The sequence below is a fragment of the Coloeus monedula genome (assembly GCF_965178545.1).
Source record: "Coloeus monedula genome assembly, chromosome: 6".
Lineage (NCBI taxonomy): Eukaryota > Metazoa > Chordata > Aves > Passeriformes > Corvidae > Coloeus > Coloeus monedula.
In genome coordinates this window covers 50,689,297-50,708,415 of record NC_138786.1, presented here as the reverse complement: position 1 = coordinate 50,708,415, position 19,119 = coordinate 50,689,297, and the positions used below count along the sequence as shown (strand labels likewise).

General features: G+C 39.7%; 1 protein-coding gene across 1 annotated transcript in view; it reads right to left on the bottom strand.

The window, feature by feature from the left end:
* Window positions 1-2,078: 2,078 nt before the first annotated feature.
* Window positions 2,079-19,119, bottom strand: part of LOC309573809 (uncharacterized protein C14orf132) — a gene marked incomplete at both ends in the record, with an annotated part of 32,606 nt that continues 15,565 nt past the window's right edge. The window contains one exon of the mRNA XM_082283012.1: window positions 2,079-2,303. Coding sequence (XP_082139138.1) covers window positions 2,079-2,303 — 225 coding nt within the window. The remainder of the gene's footprint in view (window positions 2,304-19,119) is intronic.

Below are 19,119 nucleotides of genomic sequence, written 5' to 3'. Positions count from 1 at the left end.
TCCTTTCTGCTCAGCAAGAATAAGCAAAAACAGACAAGGTACACCATTCAAGCTCCCCTGCTTTCCATTGTCCTCTGGCTATGAAGGAATGAATAGCTATTTTAGGAAATGAAAATCATAATTTTTCTATCATTCTTAAGACTACAGCTATTTTATTAGACAGAATTACCTTTCTTTCCCTCTGACCTTCCAGAACTGGGCTTCTCAAACTTTTTTCCCAGTACAGGTCTTGTCTGTCCTCAACCATCTTCACAAAATCCTTCCTCCAGAAGGGGAAATAACAACAAATACGGAAGCTCATCATTGTTTTTCTCAGCCTCAAAATAACCTAATTTCTTTTCTCCCCATTGCTAGCTCTGTTTGCATCTTTCCTAGCTTTAAAGAACAATTCATAGAGAGGGAAAAAGTATACACAGTGACTGCTGAGTGGTTATAAATACTCATTTGGGGCATGCTGCTTTGATTCAAGTAACTGTCCACCAGTCCTACAGGAAAATGAGTTTAAAGAGAAAAGAGGAAAATCCAGACCTCTCTATACACTCAGCAGCTCTTAGCCCAGCCTCAAGCTCAGTGGCAGGCAAGTGTCAAAAATAGTCTCTGCAGACAAGGCTTTCTGGAAGTAGGGTAGTAGCTATATGAGACAGAAAGCCTAGACAGCACATGCAGACATAGAAGAAGAATTTGTCTGCTGCTCTCAAAGTGCATACAGTTTATGTATTTATGTTTAATTTTTAAGGGGGAAGAAAGATTTCCATTTCTTTTTTTCTTTTCTCAAGATTTTATAACCTCTCAAGCAAAGAAGGCTACAGCTTGTGTTGAAAAGATACAGCTCTTGAAAATGAACTGCCCATGAAAAAAATGCAGTAAAAATGTTGCCTCTCAGTGGAACAAATCCAAAGCATAATCAGAATCATTACCTAAATCCAGCTATAAAAAAATCACTTCCAGGACTCCCACCAGAACCCAGAGATATATTAATACTGAGATATAAGTACGTGCACATCTGACAGTTACTACTTTTCTTGTGTAGCTCCTATCCCAGGACATATGTGACTCTTGAATTCACCCCCTCATGAGCACAGAAGTGCCCAACCTTTCCTTCCGTTTTATCTTTCTCATACACATATTCACTATTAATTAGGCTTCACAATTTCCCCATCATTCTTTCAATACATTAATAACCTTATGAAAGTACTAAGCTGCTGTAAGAAATCTGGATTGCAGTCAAATCAGATGAAAAGTGTGGTATTAGGCTTTTGTTTCCTGGAAGGGACACATATACAAACCACAGCAATCCAGTACCTCTAGACAGAAATAGGACCTTGTGCTTCTGCTCTGCTTATCATTTCCTCCTCTGAAATGTGGAGGGTCTGCAGAGCAGCAATAGCTGTGCCTCCTCCCAAACAGCAGACAGGTTCAGCATCACTTTATTGATTATCAGCTCCAGTAAGTGATACTGGAAGGCAGGTAATAGACAGCCTGCATCTGCCCGTCATGGCTCTAAGACTCAGGATTTTGAACACAGCCCAGGAGTCTATGGCCATGCTGAAGACTCACACACGATGAACTTGGACTTCATCAGAACCAAGCCAATGCCAACTACTTGGTCCATCTAGGAAATTAAGATGTCCAAAAAACATGACCTGGAACAATTCCATACAACATTATACCACAGTAAAAAATGCACAAAAAAAACAAAAGAGCTGACAAACTGCAGAAGAGCTGCTAGAAAAATCTACAGTAGAAAATAAGCACTTTCTATATAAATATCTCTCTGTATTTACTATACCCAAGTTGATCTCTCTTTTATTACATTTCTATACAAAACTGGTATTGGCTCTGCTCTCAAATAAAGCTCTCACCTCCACACAACTTGCATCCAAACTTTCTGCCATCAAGACTTAACATGATTAACTTGCATTTCATTCCAATGACTGTGGCAGCACTTAATCAACAAAGTCTCTACTATATGTATTTATATAGATATACATGTATATATACACACATACATACATACATACACATGACAAATACTGTTGAAGTTTTCCTTTCTTCCAGTGTTTGTAGTGGCAGTCATCCTAGAAGGTGAAGGCATACACCACTCCCACAACCACAATATTTCCAATAGTTGCTATTATTGCAATCCATAACAATATGGCATCATTTGAAGAACGGGATGTCTCTTCTGGTGGATTCTGCATGGAAGAAGCTGCATGGACGTTGGCTGATGAGTTAAACAGGGAGTACTCTGTACTAAAGTCCTCGTTGGGTGAGTCCATAAAGGCTCCTCCCATAACAGGAAGCTGTGAGGAAAAACATGGCAAAATCAGACTGAAAGCTATTATCTGCTTTTGCATTGTCCCAAAGTCATTATTAAAGACTAACCATTAAGTAACTTGCAAAATTACGGAGATTTCATGTACATGGTGCTAACCTGTCAGGAATACCACAGGCTATAAAATTTCTCCCATTTCTGGTAGAATCAGTATTATTGCAGAAAACCTATATATAATACATGCAATATACAGAAGAGCTAGCATGCAGGCTTCAAGTCAGCCTAAGTAATGATATGCATTTAGAAGAGATATACATATACACAAAACACTCACATACCAGAATGTGAGTTTATAGCAATAGGATTGTTTTGTGACTACCAGCAAAGCTACCATGTCACTGCAAGACATTGCACACACACAGCGAGGATCTGATGCAGAGAATTTGTTCTCCTTTTATGTATCACTCAGAGCTACACTTCATGTAGAGATCATGTAGAAAGTTTTTTATGGTAAAAGAGGTGGAGTGTAGTCAGTGCACTAACTTCACTTGCAAAGCATACCACTGCAACAATCCAGGATACAGTGGAAAACTTCAAAACTTTGAAAGGCTTCATCACAATGCAGTAAATTCTAACAGTTTCTAACAGTGGCTGATTTCTAACAGTTCTTCCACACCAGACTTCTCCTACTGGGAAGGACAAAGTCACTTTGGTGCTCTTAGTGGATTTCTCAATGGTACTGGGAAACGTTCTGGGTAAGATAGCAGTTGCTCAATATAATATGGAAAAGATAAAGGAAGAAGAAACTGTTTAACATTGTCCTTTTACATGTTCCAGTTGTCTTCCCAACTTCATCCTAGATCACAACACATATTCTTCATGGTTCAAGAACTATTTTACCTCTACACACTGGTAGTCAAATCATCCTTCTGCAAATGAATGGATTCCTCATTCAGGCAAGAGAAGGATACCTACTGCCGTATAAAGACCATTTACTACTAATAAAGGTTCACGCAAAAGCTTTTTGCTTCTGTCCTTGTCTCTTGTATGTTTGGGAATGCAGAGCTGGGAGAGTCTCCCCTGACTCACTGAGTGCAGGCTCCAAGTCTCACGTAAGTATATGACATTGTTTCAGAAAAAGCTGCAGAACATCTACTTCCCATATCTATAAATGCTCAGGACACACATTTCTTAATATCCTGTAAAAAAGCATGAGCAGTGTGGGTATGGTAAAGCCCCAAGTCTCTGCAGAACTCTGTAACTAAACTCTGTGAGGATTGTAGTAGGTAGATAGACCAAACCCACGGATTTATTGGATTAAAAAAAACCCCAGAGTCATATGTCTAAATTTCTCTGCCAGCTTGTCCAGAATGAAAAAATTCCATCAAGGCATCGATGATTGGTTTGATCTTAAGCAATGAGTAAAACCTAGACATCAGTGCATCCTACCTACATTCCCCTTTCAGATCTGGTAGGAGTCCAGGGCTTCAGGGAAAGCTGAAAAAGGTCTGGGAATATTGTCCTTAAGAAATACCCTTGCTGCAACACCAGCCAACCTTTCCTTCCTCACAGTGGTTTCCACACTGCTGCTGGCATCCTCCAACCTTTAGACACAATCTCCTGTTTTACACCCTGTCAGTAAGTGCATTTGGGGTTTTGGTATTATTTTTCACCTTTCTCAACAGGGCTCTCTTCTACTCTAACTTCAACACTACTGCCAAAGCCACCATGGCCTATGAATAACAGAGGAACAAGCCTTGCCTTCATTCAGCCATATCACAGAAGACTGCTATACCCTCAGCCCTAAGCTGCCCTGTCAAATACTAACTGGGCTGAAAAATCACCTCTTTTAACACTCTGTCCTTCATCTCCTGCATCACATTTTGATTCTCTGAGTAACCTCTCCCTTTGGTACCAAGCTACACCCATTCCAGCTGTGTGCAGCTGTGCTATGGAGGCTGCTGAACTGGACAGTATGTGAGGATAAACCATCTCTCCTCTCCACACTGGATGTAATCTATAGACTACACCAAAGACTTTAAGAAGTCTGAGAATGAAGTAATTTTTTCTGCTTGCCATGCATAACGTTTTACAGAGATATAAAAGACAGGCTCTTTTTCAAAGCTGACTGCTGAACAAATTTCATTTGTACTAGAAAATATCATGTCACATTCAAAATTAAACAGAGAATGATGAAAGACCACAGTGGATATGTCATGCTACCTAATCCACATTAAATAAAATTATCTTTGATATCAAATACGATTAGACAAAAGCAGTTTACAAGAAACCAAGCAGGAAATTGCAAAAGTAAAGTTCGATACGTTCTCCCTTCATCAAAGATTTTTGCTGGCAGTTTCAACACAGTGTGGTTTAAAAGAGAGCAAAAACTTCCATTTTGAAAGCCCAGCTTCATGTTTTAAATCCAATTCCACCAGCCTTTTTTATGTCTTAGGATTTGATAAGGAAAACATTTCTCAGTTTAATCAAAATTTCTTTTTATGTAGAGATTGCCATAAAAGGCAGGTCTGACTTCAAACAGAAGTGTATTTATGCAGTGATGATGCCATTTAACAGCTACCGAGACTCTAATTAAAGATCTCTGCAGCAAGTGACAGGAATACATTTACCATACCAGCAGCAAAATGCTCAACCAGAGGTGCTTGCCTCCTTAGCAAACCATTTAAGGCTCTCAGCATTTAGGATAGTCAATTCTGCAAAATCTTTCAACTGAACAATCATCCCAAGTACAGAGGTACACACACGTGTGCGTGTGCCCAATATAGTGGGAGGTCATAAGCACTGTTCTGGTGGTTGATACCTGGGGTTTGGGCCACACATTCTGTGCTCTCAATGAGTTATTTGAAATGACAAGCTTCCACCCTGTTAGTTCCCCTGGTGCTGTCACAAAGGCAGGGAATGTCCATGTAGCAGCACAGCTACACAGCACACTGTAAATGATGTCAAATCTAAATCTCCTTGTACTGTCTAAGGCTCAAACAAGCTGTCTGCACCATCTGAGGGGAACACATGGTGAAACAGCTCTGAAATCTGAATCTCTGAAAGGCTTAAGGTGACCTGATATAAAGCACTGACATTCAGCACCTGGCACAGGCTCTTTCTGTAAGACTGACTCCCAGTTTTTCTGTTTGTAGGTCAGTAGCACTTCACCACAGATCTGGAAATAAACCTTCCTGCCAATTTCCCATTTGCAGAAATCATCTTTTGCTAAATGTGCATTCCCCCTTCTCACTGCTACAGCGGCCTCACATAAGAGCACGAGGAATGGCCATATGGTGTCCCACAGAAAGTCCATCTCCCTTGTGTGTTAGCTCCAACAGTGGCCATAAATAGATGCTTAAGAGAGTAACAGCACAACAGGAGAAACATGCCTGATACTACCCCTTAATAACTCACAGCCTCTGACTGTTTTCAGCTTAGGAAGTTCTTAAGCCAGATACTATTGCTATGGATTTAATAACTTGCAAAGAATTTTGCTACCATGAACTTGTCCAGCCTCTATCTGAGCTCATCTGAAGCTGAGCATCCTTCTCAGTCTGGGCTCTTGGTGCCACTTAATAGTCAGGGCTGCCTAGTGATTAGAGTCATGTAAATCATCCTTGGGAGATATGCCATCTCACCACGGGAGGGAGGGAAGCATGGATGATTAGTATCAATGGCAATCTATCTTTTTGGTAGATTAAATTCAGTGAAATGAATCTCTACCACAGTCTTGATGTCTTCGTTCTCCCAAAAGGTACAGTATCTTCCCTCTGCAGTCTTATTTGAGATTTTACATTAAAGGCTGTGAGACCTCCAGACCTGACACTAATGGGAGTTGTGAAGTGCCTGTGATTAACAGTAGGCTAATGACAGAAACCTGCAGTGCTCTCTGTGACTGCTCTATCTTTCTGCCTGTGCCTTTACAAAGCAAATATATGCCAATTTACATAATCCAAAACCTTCACCTATGTCACTGCCATTACAGTGACCTGCAGTGTGTTTTAGCCTCAGAGGGTATTTATAGTCCAGGCAAGGCTGCCACTCTCCCCAAGAGCACTGGGCGAGGAGGCCAGGGCAAAGGGTTAACTGGGAAATATGACAGCGAGGGACATGACAGGAGCAGATGGCGAGGGGTAATGCTGTAGCACAGTTTGGAAATGAAACTCCTTTCCTAGTGACTGTGTCGACATTGTTAAGTAGCACTAATAGTACATCGCTTGCTAAATGGCTTCTGGGACTGGCAAAGAAAGAATTGAAATCATTAAACAGCAATAGGCAGAAAACCAAACAGCAAAATGTCAAGTGGTAATGAGAACACCCACTGCGCTGGATACCTCCCACTGGCATGCTTTGGGGTCACGAGGAGAGCAGGCTCTTGAACAGTTCTGTGATACACTTTCTAGTTAGCAGAAAAATCCTATTTTATAACCAAAGTGATTCATAGGAATGAAAAACAGCATGTCAGGTACCAGTCACTGATACTGTAAGTATGATAGCATTCTTAGGCAGCATCACCTTAATCCACGCCTTAGCAATAACACTGCTCCATTTCTTTGAGAATCAGGTGTCTGACTTTTTTTTCATAGTCAGCTAGAGAATTGTGACACTCAGCAGCTGCTACCTTATTGGGAACCCAGGTTTGGCACAGATATTTGAAAGCATAGCTGAATCTTCTAGTAAGAAACAAAGAAACCTCAGCAGCAGCTTTAGCAGCTCTGCTGTATCTTTGCCCTGGTCTCACCAAGCATCACTCTAGGAATGGGATGCTGAGAAGTGAAATGTCACCACAGCTCAGGCATTGCTCTGTAAAATCCATGTTTTTACTTCCAAATATCTAACTTTCCAGTGTTTCTTTTTTGTTAAATTTTTAGTTAGCACATTTTTACATGATGGTATAATTTGAATACATAAAGTGAAATTATTATTTCCTTCTGCCCTGGTAGCATGCGATCACTGCAGTATTTGCGTCTGAAAACATTTCACCTGCAGTCACAAAATAATCTGACACAGTTGCCAAAGGCAGTTGCAATATATAGGTTCACAAATCCATCATAGTATCTTAATTCTTAAGCTCTTTTTAAAGAAATATTCTTTACTAAACAGATACCCCACATGACCAGTATTTTCCCCACACTAATTCTCTTGTGTCTCACAAAAACATGCATATATATATATTCTCCTTATCTAAAGCATGCATTGTAAATGAAGATGTCTATTGGCTACTATTAATTTACAGGTAATATCTGGAGAACCAAGTTCTGTTCACCGTTTGCCAGAATATCACCCTACTGCTTACAATGCAAAGAGTGGGTGCACACTGACAATCAGGACACTTGTTCTGTGTTCACTGCAAGTGGATTAGTTTGAATGCATTAAACTCACACCCAAAATTAACCACCACCTAAGGCAATCCTCTTTAATTTAATTAAATACATCTAATTCTGAAGAGGAAGAATCCATGTAAATGTTTTATGCAGTTAGCTTCAAATTCTCATTTTAATTAATTCAGATTCCTGCTTCACCCTGAAATAAGTCTTAGGTTGACAAGCTTAGAAAAACAGCTGCTTATTTTCAAAATATAGTTGTCAAAATGTTCACCCTACCAGTGGCAATGGAAAATTTTCACTCTAACATGGAGACATCAGGATTTCACCTGTTATTTTAATCTTGTCTAAAACTTTCCATTTTAACAATCTCTGCTTTTCTTCCAATCCATTATATTCCTAGGACCTGTGCATTACTTCCTCCACTGCTTTCCTGATCCATGCCAGGCTAGATACAATGTCTTTGTCCTTTTAGATGATAGCACTGTTCAAAGTTGTTCCATATCAGCAGTGTCTCAGATGCCAGAGGTTCGAGCCTAGCTGTTGAACCACACACACAGAGTTACCTTCATCAATAGGTGTCTAAACATTCAGGAGGGAACAACCCATCTAAGATGCTGCAGCAGACACTTCAATTCTGAATTTGCTCTTGGCTGTAGAAACCGGTTTCCCTTAACTAAGGTATTCCCACAAGAACTGGGCTCAGCTGGATTGTTGGCCCGAAGCTACCACTTTTATGAGCACAGGTCCTGTGCAGGCTGGAGCACCTCTCTGTGGAAAGTTCCCCTGCTGAATCAGCTGCAAAAAACAGTGTAGATAACTGGCATGAAGGTAAGTGAAAGTTTCATTCTCATATTTCTGCATAGGTACCATCCAAGATACCCTAATGATAATAAACATGCTGTGATTCCACTCCTGCAATTTACATCTGCCTAGTGCCTCCTTGAAATAGCTTTTCTTACTTCAAAGACCCCACTGCTTTTAAACTGTTATTCTCAACCAACTGCTGTTGGATTTCATCTTCCAAGTGTGTAAGACTGAGAACAAATAAAAGCCTTTTTAATAAAAAAAGCTTACAGTAGCTGACAAGTCTCAAAAGGATACAGAGAAGTTTCTCATTCCACCTATGGTCCTAAAAATTTCTCCTCTCTTTCCAGCTAATGCCAGCAATGACGCATCAAGGAAAAGAGTAAGTTATGTCAGCATTGAGCGGAAATTCAAATTTCTGTGAAGAAGCCACAACTCTAAGTCACACATAATTTATATTGTGAATCTGTATACCTTAAATTGGAGGGAGTGGTGAATACAACAAAAGCGTGCAGGGCAATCAAGCAGACTGTGCTTTAAACTATCTGAATGCCCATGGAACAACGATTAAAGCAGCACTTGCTGACCTTCTGTAACTAATCCAACTGATGTTAACATCCTATTTTGGACACCACACTGGGAGAGAAGATGTCTGGCCCCCATGTACAGTTACAACTTTCATGCTTCCAGGAGAATATGAATATAAAATGAAAATATAAACAGAAAGACCCAGAAAGACAAGCATTTATCAAAATTGAAAATCTCAGTGGGAGGCTATAAAACTAACCATCAATGTTATCATCAGTAGGAGCTATTAAAATCTGTTTACGATTTCCCAAAATGGCAAAACAGAGGACATTTCAGACCATGTGTAGTCATACTGGGAAACACAGGGAGAACAGGAATTCCTTTAAAGATAAGAGCAATCTGCAGAGCTGGAAAAGTTTCATACAGAACGTGATTCTGGAAGAGCTTCAAACAGCAAGCCTGTGGGTTTAAACTCTTCACTAATATGTGAAAAGAAAGAAGTACTGATTATCCCACTTACTGCTTCCAAAATTTTTGGAATTGGTGACTTCAAAGCCAGACTACTGGATTTAACTGGACTTAATTGTCTCCTGTTTCGATGCAGGCTGGCAATTTCTTTCTGGTGTCAAGTTCCTCTATTACAAAAAAAACCCCAAATCAACCAACCAACCAACAAACCAAAAGAAAAAAATAATCTTCTGGGGGGGGGGAAAGGAATAGTACCTTGGCATAACGTTTTGACATCTCAAGGGACAGCTTTTCTCTAAGGACACAAGGCTGTATCACTGACAGGAAGCAAGCACATGGCTGCAGGGTATCAGTGGCAGTTTCAGTTCTTGGGCAGAGAGGCTTTCTATGTGTCAGAGGGTAAAGAGGACAATAAGAGTAACACAAGCTGATTGTAATGGCACTCTGTATCTGCTGAGGAAAAGGCATTCCCACCATGAACAGAAAAGCCACATTAGGAGGTGTAAGTGGAAAGCCAAAGAGCAGAACTCAAGAATGAATGTATTGGAAAACAACTGAACAAAGCCTAATCCCACTTCCCAAAGTGAAAAAGGGCTGCTCAGACCCTTCCTCCACCGTAATCTTTGCAGCCCTGTTCACCTCTGACAAAATGGTGATGCCTCATTATCAGTTTGGTGATGTGGCCAACATACCTAGGTAGCAAAGAAAGAGACTGACTTTCATATTCTTTTAATTTTCCTTCTGCTCCCTCTCCCTTAGCCTAACAAGATGCTTAGGCTGTTCTCCAGGGGGGCGTAGGGGGATGTGTGGAGAGATGGGAATTGGCAGCCATGCACAACAAGGGAAGCAATGACACAATTTCAAAAGTAGAACTAATTCCAGATGAAAAATTGTTTAATCATTAGTCTTCAGGCATGGGCAAAAGTAAGAGTTTTGTAAATCACTGTATCCTTCAGTATTTCATAATCAGAATGCTTTTCACAAACACTAAAAGAATTTTAAGGGACAGGTTTATGGAGCTAGAACTAGGAGGATGCAAAATTTTGGATATCATCTTATTCCGCTAGAGGAAAAATAACAGCACAGAAATTCCTCTATGCTGCATATGCTGACCACTGCTCAAACCAAAACCCAGAAGCAATAAAAAAATCTTGCATGCTCCTCCAATCCATGCTACACAGCCCATGACAAATTAATTGGCTGAGATTTAACTAAGCCACACTAACAGGCTTAGCTCTATTTCATCAGAAAAATTACTTACAATTCTATGCAGACTCAAAAGTTTTCAAACCTTTCAAATTATAGATCTCTTGTATCTTATGTTACACAGTGATGGCTGTACTGCAAAGACAAGTTGGGATATATTTATCTATTGAGAGAAGTAATTCCTACCACTGTAGCTCTGCTGTACCTAATGATGTGATAAATGCCTCATTTTCAGCACCTTTGAGTAGCCACCTTGAACCTATCTTCAAAGATGATAAGAGTTAGGTCACTGTAATAATGCAAACACACTGGGAAAAATATTATTCTATGATGACTTCCAGAGATTAAATCTCTTGTGGAAAATACTTGCAGGCATCCAATAAAAAGCCTCAGAATGGAAATTAAAACAATTTAATAGATTCAACTTATTCCATAAAGATCATTTCCTTAAGCTTACATATTCTATCAGATTCTCTGAAAAAACAGCAGAGAGAGAAAACTGGTAATGATGTGTGCAATGTTATTTTGGCTATGCAGCATTTTTATCCAACATTTTTTTCCTACTTATTTTTTTCTTTCCCTTTCTTTCTCATGTTGGATTATATCTTCACAAACAAAGAAGTGGGGAGGGCTGAGGTATGCTGAGAGAATATTTGAGGTATATCTCTCATGTCTTATTTAAGGCTGGTTTTGTAAACATTTTTGCTTGCATACTTGGCACCTAGTTCAAGACACACAACAAGCCCGAGATGCAAAAAAACAAGGTATTCCAGTTGAGATGGACAAAAAAAGAAGAGAAATCTGACACAATGCTAGTCCTCTTCATGTGTGGAGGTGTTAAGGGTAGCAGCCAGCATAAAGATCAAGTAAAATAGAGAGCTGCTTCCAGAAAGAAAGGAGGACTGCCAAATGTCCCTATGCATACACTTTGTTTGATAGAATATCAACATGTGTAAGGCTGGCATCCATTGTGATCCCATCAGGCATATCAGCCTCAACATATGGCTTGAACAACCTACAGACTACACATTCCCCTCAACTCATTCTGTAAGTAGCAGTTTATAACTTAAGAAGCACAATTTGCTTAAAAATTAATCTTATTCACTTGCATTTTTGTCTCATGAGTGAGCCAATCACACAATACTCAAGAGAATAAAAATTGGAAGGTGAAATAATGTTGACGGTTTCCTAATTTCTAGTATTTGAAGAGTAGTATTCATTGGGCTAAGAAAAGTTCCATCCAACATTAACTATTTGCTGAATATCATGGAGAGAGTAAAAGCTCAATCACATGAAAATCTTGAGTGCTTAAGAACTCAATGCCACCAAGCAAGTATTTCAACCCTAGGATTTACTGTTCCCACAGCAGAGCCCAAGGAAGAGAAGTAACATGTGTTTCTCTTCCCCTTTGGTGCAAGGTCAGCAGGCGTGATGTGAACACAATTCACAAATGGCTTAAAATAAGCCTGGCTCACTTTGCTTTGAAGCAAAAGGGAAGCATCCATACGGGACATTTCACTGTCTCTTTGTGGGGCCAGGAACCTTCATCAAAGTGTGAGAACAGCCAGCATCAGAGCCAAATATTCCATATGTTTTCACAAACCCAGATACTCACAACCCAGGTTTTGCTCATGCCACAAGACCATCAAGGGATGATTAAGTGTGGCTGAACTAGACAGCAGCTGATGACAGCTTTATCACGCCAAACAAACACAGAACAGCCAGGCCATCTGTGTTTGTGTGCTTATGTTTAAGATTATTCAAACAGTTCAGAACACCTTAGAGAAAAATATAATAAATTATGCATCAAATCTTTCTCTCTAGATAAGTGTGTCTATATATTTATAGGCAAAATAGCACTCCTCAGTGACTGACATATACATAGGATGGGTACAAATCAATGTTTAATTTATTATACTTCTATTTGTAATTTGACACTTGTGCTTTGAAAGCTAGGTGCTGCTCAGGATAATTAAAGCCATGTATATGTAACTGTTCTCCTTGGGAAATTATTGTTTTCCTACCCAAAAGTGATTCCTGCAAAAGCTTGTTCAGTTATTCTTGTGTTATGGAAGGCTGAGCAGGGAACAAAGAAAATAAAGTCAAAATGTATTGTATTTGCATTTTCCTCTCATTTCACTCAGTGGAATAAGAATTATAGAATCACTGCTGGCCTGGAGAACTGGAACAGTTTAGAGAGAAGTGATTTGGTATTCTCCCATGCCTGATGGAAGATGCAAGTTCACATTCCCCTGGCGTCTTAGCATCTCAGGATGTTTGGAGAAAGGTTTTGAAAGTACATAAACAGGAGAGAAATATTATTGTCTTGAACTTATCAGCTGTCCCTGAGTATGCTGCAGTTCAGGTACTGAAGAAATCCCCACAACCAGAAGGGTGCACTAGTTGAAAATCTTTCAGGTAAAAGGTGTTGAAAAGTAATCAGAAAATGGGTTGGCTCCAAGGTCAGGAGCTTCCTCCACAGCCTGAGAGCCAGAGCAAATGCACAGAGTCCTCTGCAAGCTGAAGTTCAGAGCCTTCTGAACTTCAGATGGTCAAAGCTACAAATCAACAAAACAGCTAAGGGATACCTTGGTGCTTTAAGAGACAGGTTCACACTGAAGCAAGACAATTACACCCACATGGACTTAGACATTTACACATTATGTAATTTACACAATTTTGTGATGGTATCTTGCACCTACAGAAGCAATTTTAAAATAACCCATCTGGCATAAAGCAGTCTAAGACTGAGAATAATTATTGGCTACTGGAACACAAAAAGTAAGGTGAAGTATCAAGCAAGTGAACTGCACCAAAATCCAAAACTCTGTTTTTTTATACCCTTAGTACAAGTCCTACAAAAACAGTTGCAAAAATAAATAAATAAATAAATAAGAAAAAAGCCTGGCAGAAGCACAACACTCTCAAAGACTCTCAGCCCCAGGAGATGTGCACATGCATGGCAGTGCAGTTCCCAGCCCTTGGCTGGGTTCTTCAGTCCAAGCTTATATATTCAGATAATGAACTCCCTGATCTAGATTATAATACTCTTACCCATGCTGAGGTTTTATTTATGATCCCTCTGAACCCAACTTAAATAAAATATCACTGTCTCATTTTATCAAGGCAGCAATGAGTGTACCATAAAAAGATTAAATGATGGAGAAGACAAAAATTGGAGCATTCACTTAGATTCTCACCAAGGAGCCACTGGCTCTGAGACAGGTGCAGCTCAGCTAAAAATAGAGTTTGGTATCCCTGCATCATTCAGTGCAGTCTTAGAACTTGATGGAGCACCTGATAAGGGAGACATTTTAAAGACAGGTAACAGGCAAAGGAAATTTCATTGGAGGTAACACTAAAACACTCTGAAGGTTTTTGCATCCTGGGAAGAAAGAGTGCTCTCCCTCACCCAGTGGCCTGACAGGCACTCATCTGCCACAGAGGGACCTTCCCCAGCCACATGAAGTCTTCTGAATTGCAGCTCAAGCCTTTTTCAAGCTGAGCATCACTCATCAAAAATCCAACACAGGAATATTAAAAAGCAGCATGGGAGTCGTTCAGTGAAACAGTGCAAATATGTAGTGCTTGTAAAAATGCAAGCATTCCTCTCATCTTTAATAACTTCTATTTTGAAATCCTGGATTGAAGATCTTCGTTTCAAAAATACCTCCAAGAGACTTGTGCATCCCACACCACCATTCTGTGTCTTGCATGGATAAATCCATAACACAATGAGGCACTGAGAGCTCAGGAAGAAAATTCACAAAGAAAAATTATTACAATGGATGCCCCAAGAAAGAATTAAAACCATCAGCAAAAAAAAAAAACCCACAGAGAGGGCTTAATGCCACCTGGTTTGCCCCCTCAGAGCAGCCTCTTTAAACACATTCTCAAACTCACCATCCAGTTAAAAGGAGGTAAATTTAGGGACTTAAACTGAACATGAAGAGATCCCTTGAGAAGACAGCTATTGATCTCAACAGGCAATATATGGGAAGGTAAGTACCTAATCTTAAGGCAGTGCACACAGTGCTTATTTGAAAATCTGTACAAAACCTCAAAAACTTACCTCATTAGGTTCTGGAATAGGAGCTTATTTCCTACTCCTATTTAAGGTTATTTTCTACGTATTTCCTACTCATTTAAAGTTTCAGAGTTGCAGTAAAAAAATGACATATACATGTAAAATTAACTACATAGACACATCTTAAATGTAACTAAATCAACAAACTAGTAACACAAGAAATAGCAGACAAAAATGAAAGGATTTTTCAAAAGTTATTATGATGTCTTTAAAGCAGTTCTGCATTTTGGAAGTGCCCTGCAAGTCATGAGTATAACATGAATGATTGGACTAGGAAAGCATAGTCAGAGGGATAAAGACACATTAGGAAACAAAGAGGTGACCATAATAAACAGATGACCACGTTTACTCAAGATGAAATCAAGTTAGAAAGTTTAAAACATTAGAAATAAAACAATGTTTTCTATGTATTTGTGGGTAGGGCTGAACTCAAGCTTTTACACAGAGTTTTTCCAAGGCCTGAGTAAGATCTTTGCACCACGGATGCTAAGCTGAATGTTTTCCTCCTAGCATAATTCAATACCTGATCAATTCTCCCTTGAAAATAAACTGGAAACCATGCTGTGAGACATTTCCTGACTAGGAAGACTACATCATTGATCTCTGCATTACACCCTACCAAGTACCACTTACCAAGTTAAGACATTATATATTTATTGTCAAGTATATCAAATTAATTACAGAATAAAACCACATTTCATCTGTCCTGTTGCTCAAAGAGCATCTGATAAAATGCAATACATCAATGCAAGATGACTGTCCAGATTCAGAACAACCTGAAACCAGAAAGTCTTCCCCTTGGGAAAAGCTTGAGCATACTCAAGAGGGTAGAGTTTCATTATCCTGAAGAGAATCTCTGAACAAACTTGTTTGATCCAGCCTGTAATACAAAACATATACAATGACAAAATGCAGCAAGTCAAACCCCTCAGAAGGACCTCAAGAAATGTCACTGTGATCCCTAAGAAGAACTGGGTCCCAGTAAATAAGAGAGCAAATGCAGCACAGTTAAACTTTAATTATATTTGGCTCCCTCAAAACAGATGCTCACAGACAGATTTCTGTTTCACCCACTAATGACTGTCATACACAATCATGTCACTGATTTCAAAGGGCTGCAGGGTTCACACGCTTGTAGGCAAAACCGACAAGATACAGCTAAAGAATATTCACAAAATCCAACACCCAGCTTCATCCAACAGGGATATTCAGACACTGCAAGAGAGGTAGGAGAACCAGACTTCACCATGCTGTTTCAGGAAGAGGAACAAATGTCAGACTGCTGGTGCCTGTTACAACCTCTGCATGTACGAGCAGTGGCCCTCCTGACTGTGCTTGGGAAGCCACAGTGTGCTCCTGTTCACTCTCTGTTCTGGGTTCCTGGATCATCACATACTGATGAAAGGATAACAAGGTAGTGATATGAAAAGACAAACACAGGTAGGCAGGGGTCAGAAGGAAGAGGTGCATCACAATAAGTGCAGGGGAAGGAAAGCTGTTGGGAAGTCATACAGGCCTTGGGTATTTCACATTGTCCCAGAGTACACCCCCTCCCAAGAAATCTGTTTTTCTGATTACTTCAGATATGACCCTCATAAGATTTTAGAGTGGGCCTTGGTCAACTTCAGCTGTCTGTTGCAAGTTCTACAAAGAATATAATGAATGGATGCACTCATTCCCAGTTTGAGGCTGTGTCTCTCAAGCTTGGGTCTTACCAGCTCAGATGAGAACACATGGAAGTGGAGTTTGAGTGTGGAGCTTGAGTCTGGTGTTATGCAGCACTGCTGTCATGAACCTCATTTCATTCATTTTTATTAAAATCAGCTTGTTTTTCTTGCAGCTTAAATAGGGAAGTAAGAGGAACCAGAAACAAACCCTTCTGTCCCACTCCTTCAGTTCCGGGGGTGGACAGAGCCTTAGTGTGACTACACACCAATTCCTACATACATATAAGAGTCACCACTGATTTTAAACGTTCTTCAAATACCAAGTAGAGATCAGACTCCATCTGTGTAACTCAGCTCTGCCCACAGCAGCTCTTTTTTCCCCACAAGGCACTAAATTACTCCAGCACTGAGATAACAAAACCAGTGCCACCATCTCCAAGGTGAAAGCAGAGCCTAGATTTTGCAGAAGAGTAAGCTGCCACCTCTCACTTTCCATTATAACCCACTTCCTTCTGTAATTCTGCTGTGCAGGCACCATCTGTTTCCCCAAGGGGAAGGTGCTTGCTCTTTGAGGAATGTAAAAAAAATGTTTCGAGACCACAAGTACTCCTTGTCCATATATTTACACTCTCTCTAAATCTCACCAATACCCATCCTTTCTATTTCAAGCTCCTTACAGTGGTACCACAAGGAAAGAGAGAGAGAAGGACTATTAAAAATTCATCCAATTCTTGCTGATCTGATGGAGAAAAGGAAGAAATAAAATTTCTAGAAAGCATTAGAGTGCACAACTCATTACTGAGGAAATATCATTGGGTCACTCTGGCCTTTAGAATGAACCATTACATTTCAATGAAAAGTATAGTCCATATTGTGTCGAGAAAACCCTTATCTATTACTTGGAACAAAGCCCTGGCTGCCAATTGATTGTGGCCTGTGAAGGCTCCAAACGAGATGGGCTTTGAGCCAGAATCTGTTCACATGCAGAGAAACATCAGCAAAACCAGCCAGTCAGGATTTGTGTCACAACAAGATCCCTGCTACAAATCTGATTATTTGCACAGTGAAGGAGGAAGAAAAAGGAAAAGTGGAACTAATTTTCTTTATGAACTTTAATCTTCCCCTTTTATTCATATTTAAACTTCCTTCTTGCCTTATCTTGTCTGCTTTGATTGTAAGCTCTTCAGGGCTTTTTGCACATTTTCAGTGTCCACCACAAGATCAGCTAATGAGTCTTTAAAGCAGTAGTAGGTTTCACCTCACTTCCAATTCCAACTGCCTTAATCCTCAATGGACTAGTGATATTCTGATGTTAATTTTTAATCATTTTCATCTAGAGCTTGCTTCACTAATCCTTATGAATCAATGGCTTCACAACACTGAACAAATTCAAAATACAGCAAGCTCTTCTCCTGCTGGAAGAACAACAGTAAAGTCAAAGGCTGATTTTGAACACTTTTCACCAAGAGGCTAAAATACAAGGGCATGCTCATTCTTCTTTTCAGAAAACACAGTGGCTTTGGTCAAAGCCTGCTTGGCATTCTGGGGCTGAAAAGTGCACAGCTGACCCCTGCTGATCTCTAGTTCCGACAGCAGAAAAGCATGAAAATGCAGCATTGGCATCTGCCAACTGTTCTTGGGCATCCACAGACAGAATAAGATGAACCAATATGAGTTGAGAGCCTTAAAATATTATCTGGTCCATATTATTTTCATCTTAGGCCTTCATTTAAGCCTGCAATTTAGATGATGACATGTTTCTTTCCTTTACATAAATGCAGACGATATTTTGCACATGAAAAGTTTGACATTAGCAGAGTGAATTATAGGGTTATTGATTTACTCTGATTTCTCAAAAGGTTACTGTGATTTTTCGCTGATCAAGAGACATGATGTCACTAAGATAAATGCTTCAGTTGCTATTAACAACATCTCCCAGTGAAACATCAAACATTTTTACACAAAGTGCTGGATGGTTACTTTCCATTTTAAATCCATATTAAATTCCATATTAAGGAAAGGTTACTTCTCATGTCAAAGCAGGAAGTCTGTGACCTTAATGGTTTTGCTTTGCATTATAGTATAAATGTAAATGCTTGACTTAAGCAACACTGATGTGCTATTCTTCACAGCTCAGAAATCAAGCATTAAAAGGCACATGTAAGAAAGCTTTTTCCAGGTGGTAGCCTTTACATCTGCTGGCCATCTTGTTCTTTCAAGGGAAAGAGATATGAAGGAAGAGAAGCTACCAGCAAGACTAAATGCAATTTTAATAAAAAATGAACTGCTATTTTATATCATGATTTCAGATCATTATGATATCATGACACAAAATGATGAATGGCAGATTTGTGATGACTCTGCCACTTTTTCCCATAAAGATACTGAAACTGAAAAGAAATTAATCTAAACCAGGCTACTGCTTACTGGACCCAAACCACTCCAAGCATATCTGACATAAAACACAGAGGTGATGACTTCAGTTCAAGACGATAGCCCCCTCTTTTTAGACACCCTCATTCATATGCCACACGATGGCATCTACCCTCTCCAAAGACTTGGAGGCAGCATAGAATGAAATTCTTGTCTTCAGGACTCATGCATTTGTTGAAAACATACAAGACAACCTCATCTTTCACACAGCCAACTACAAACTCCTACTGGGTAACTTGAGCTTGTTGCTCAAAGGACTTGATTAAAACGATGGAGTGAGGGGGTGCAGAAAAGCTACAACCAGTTATCATTTGATCATGG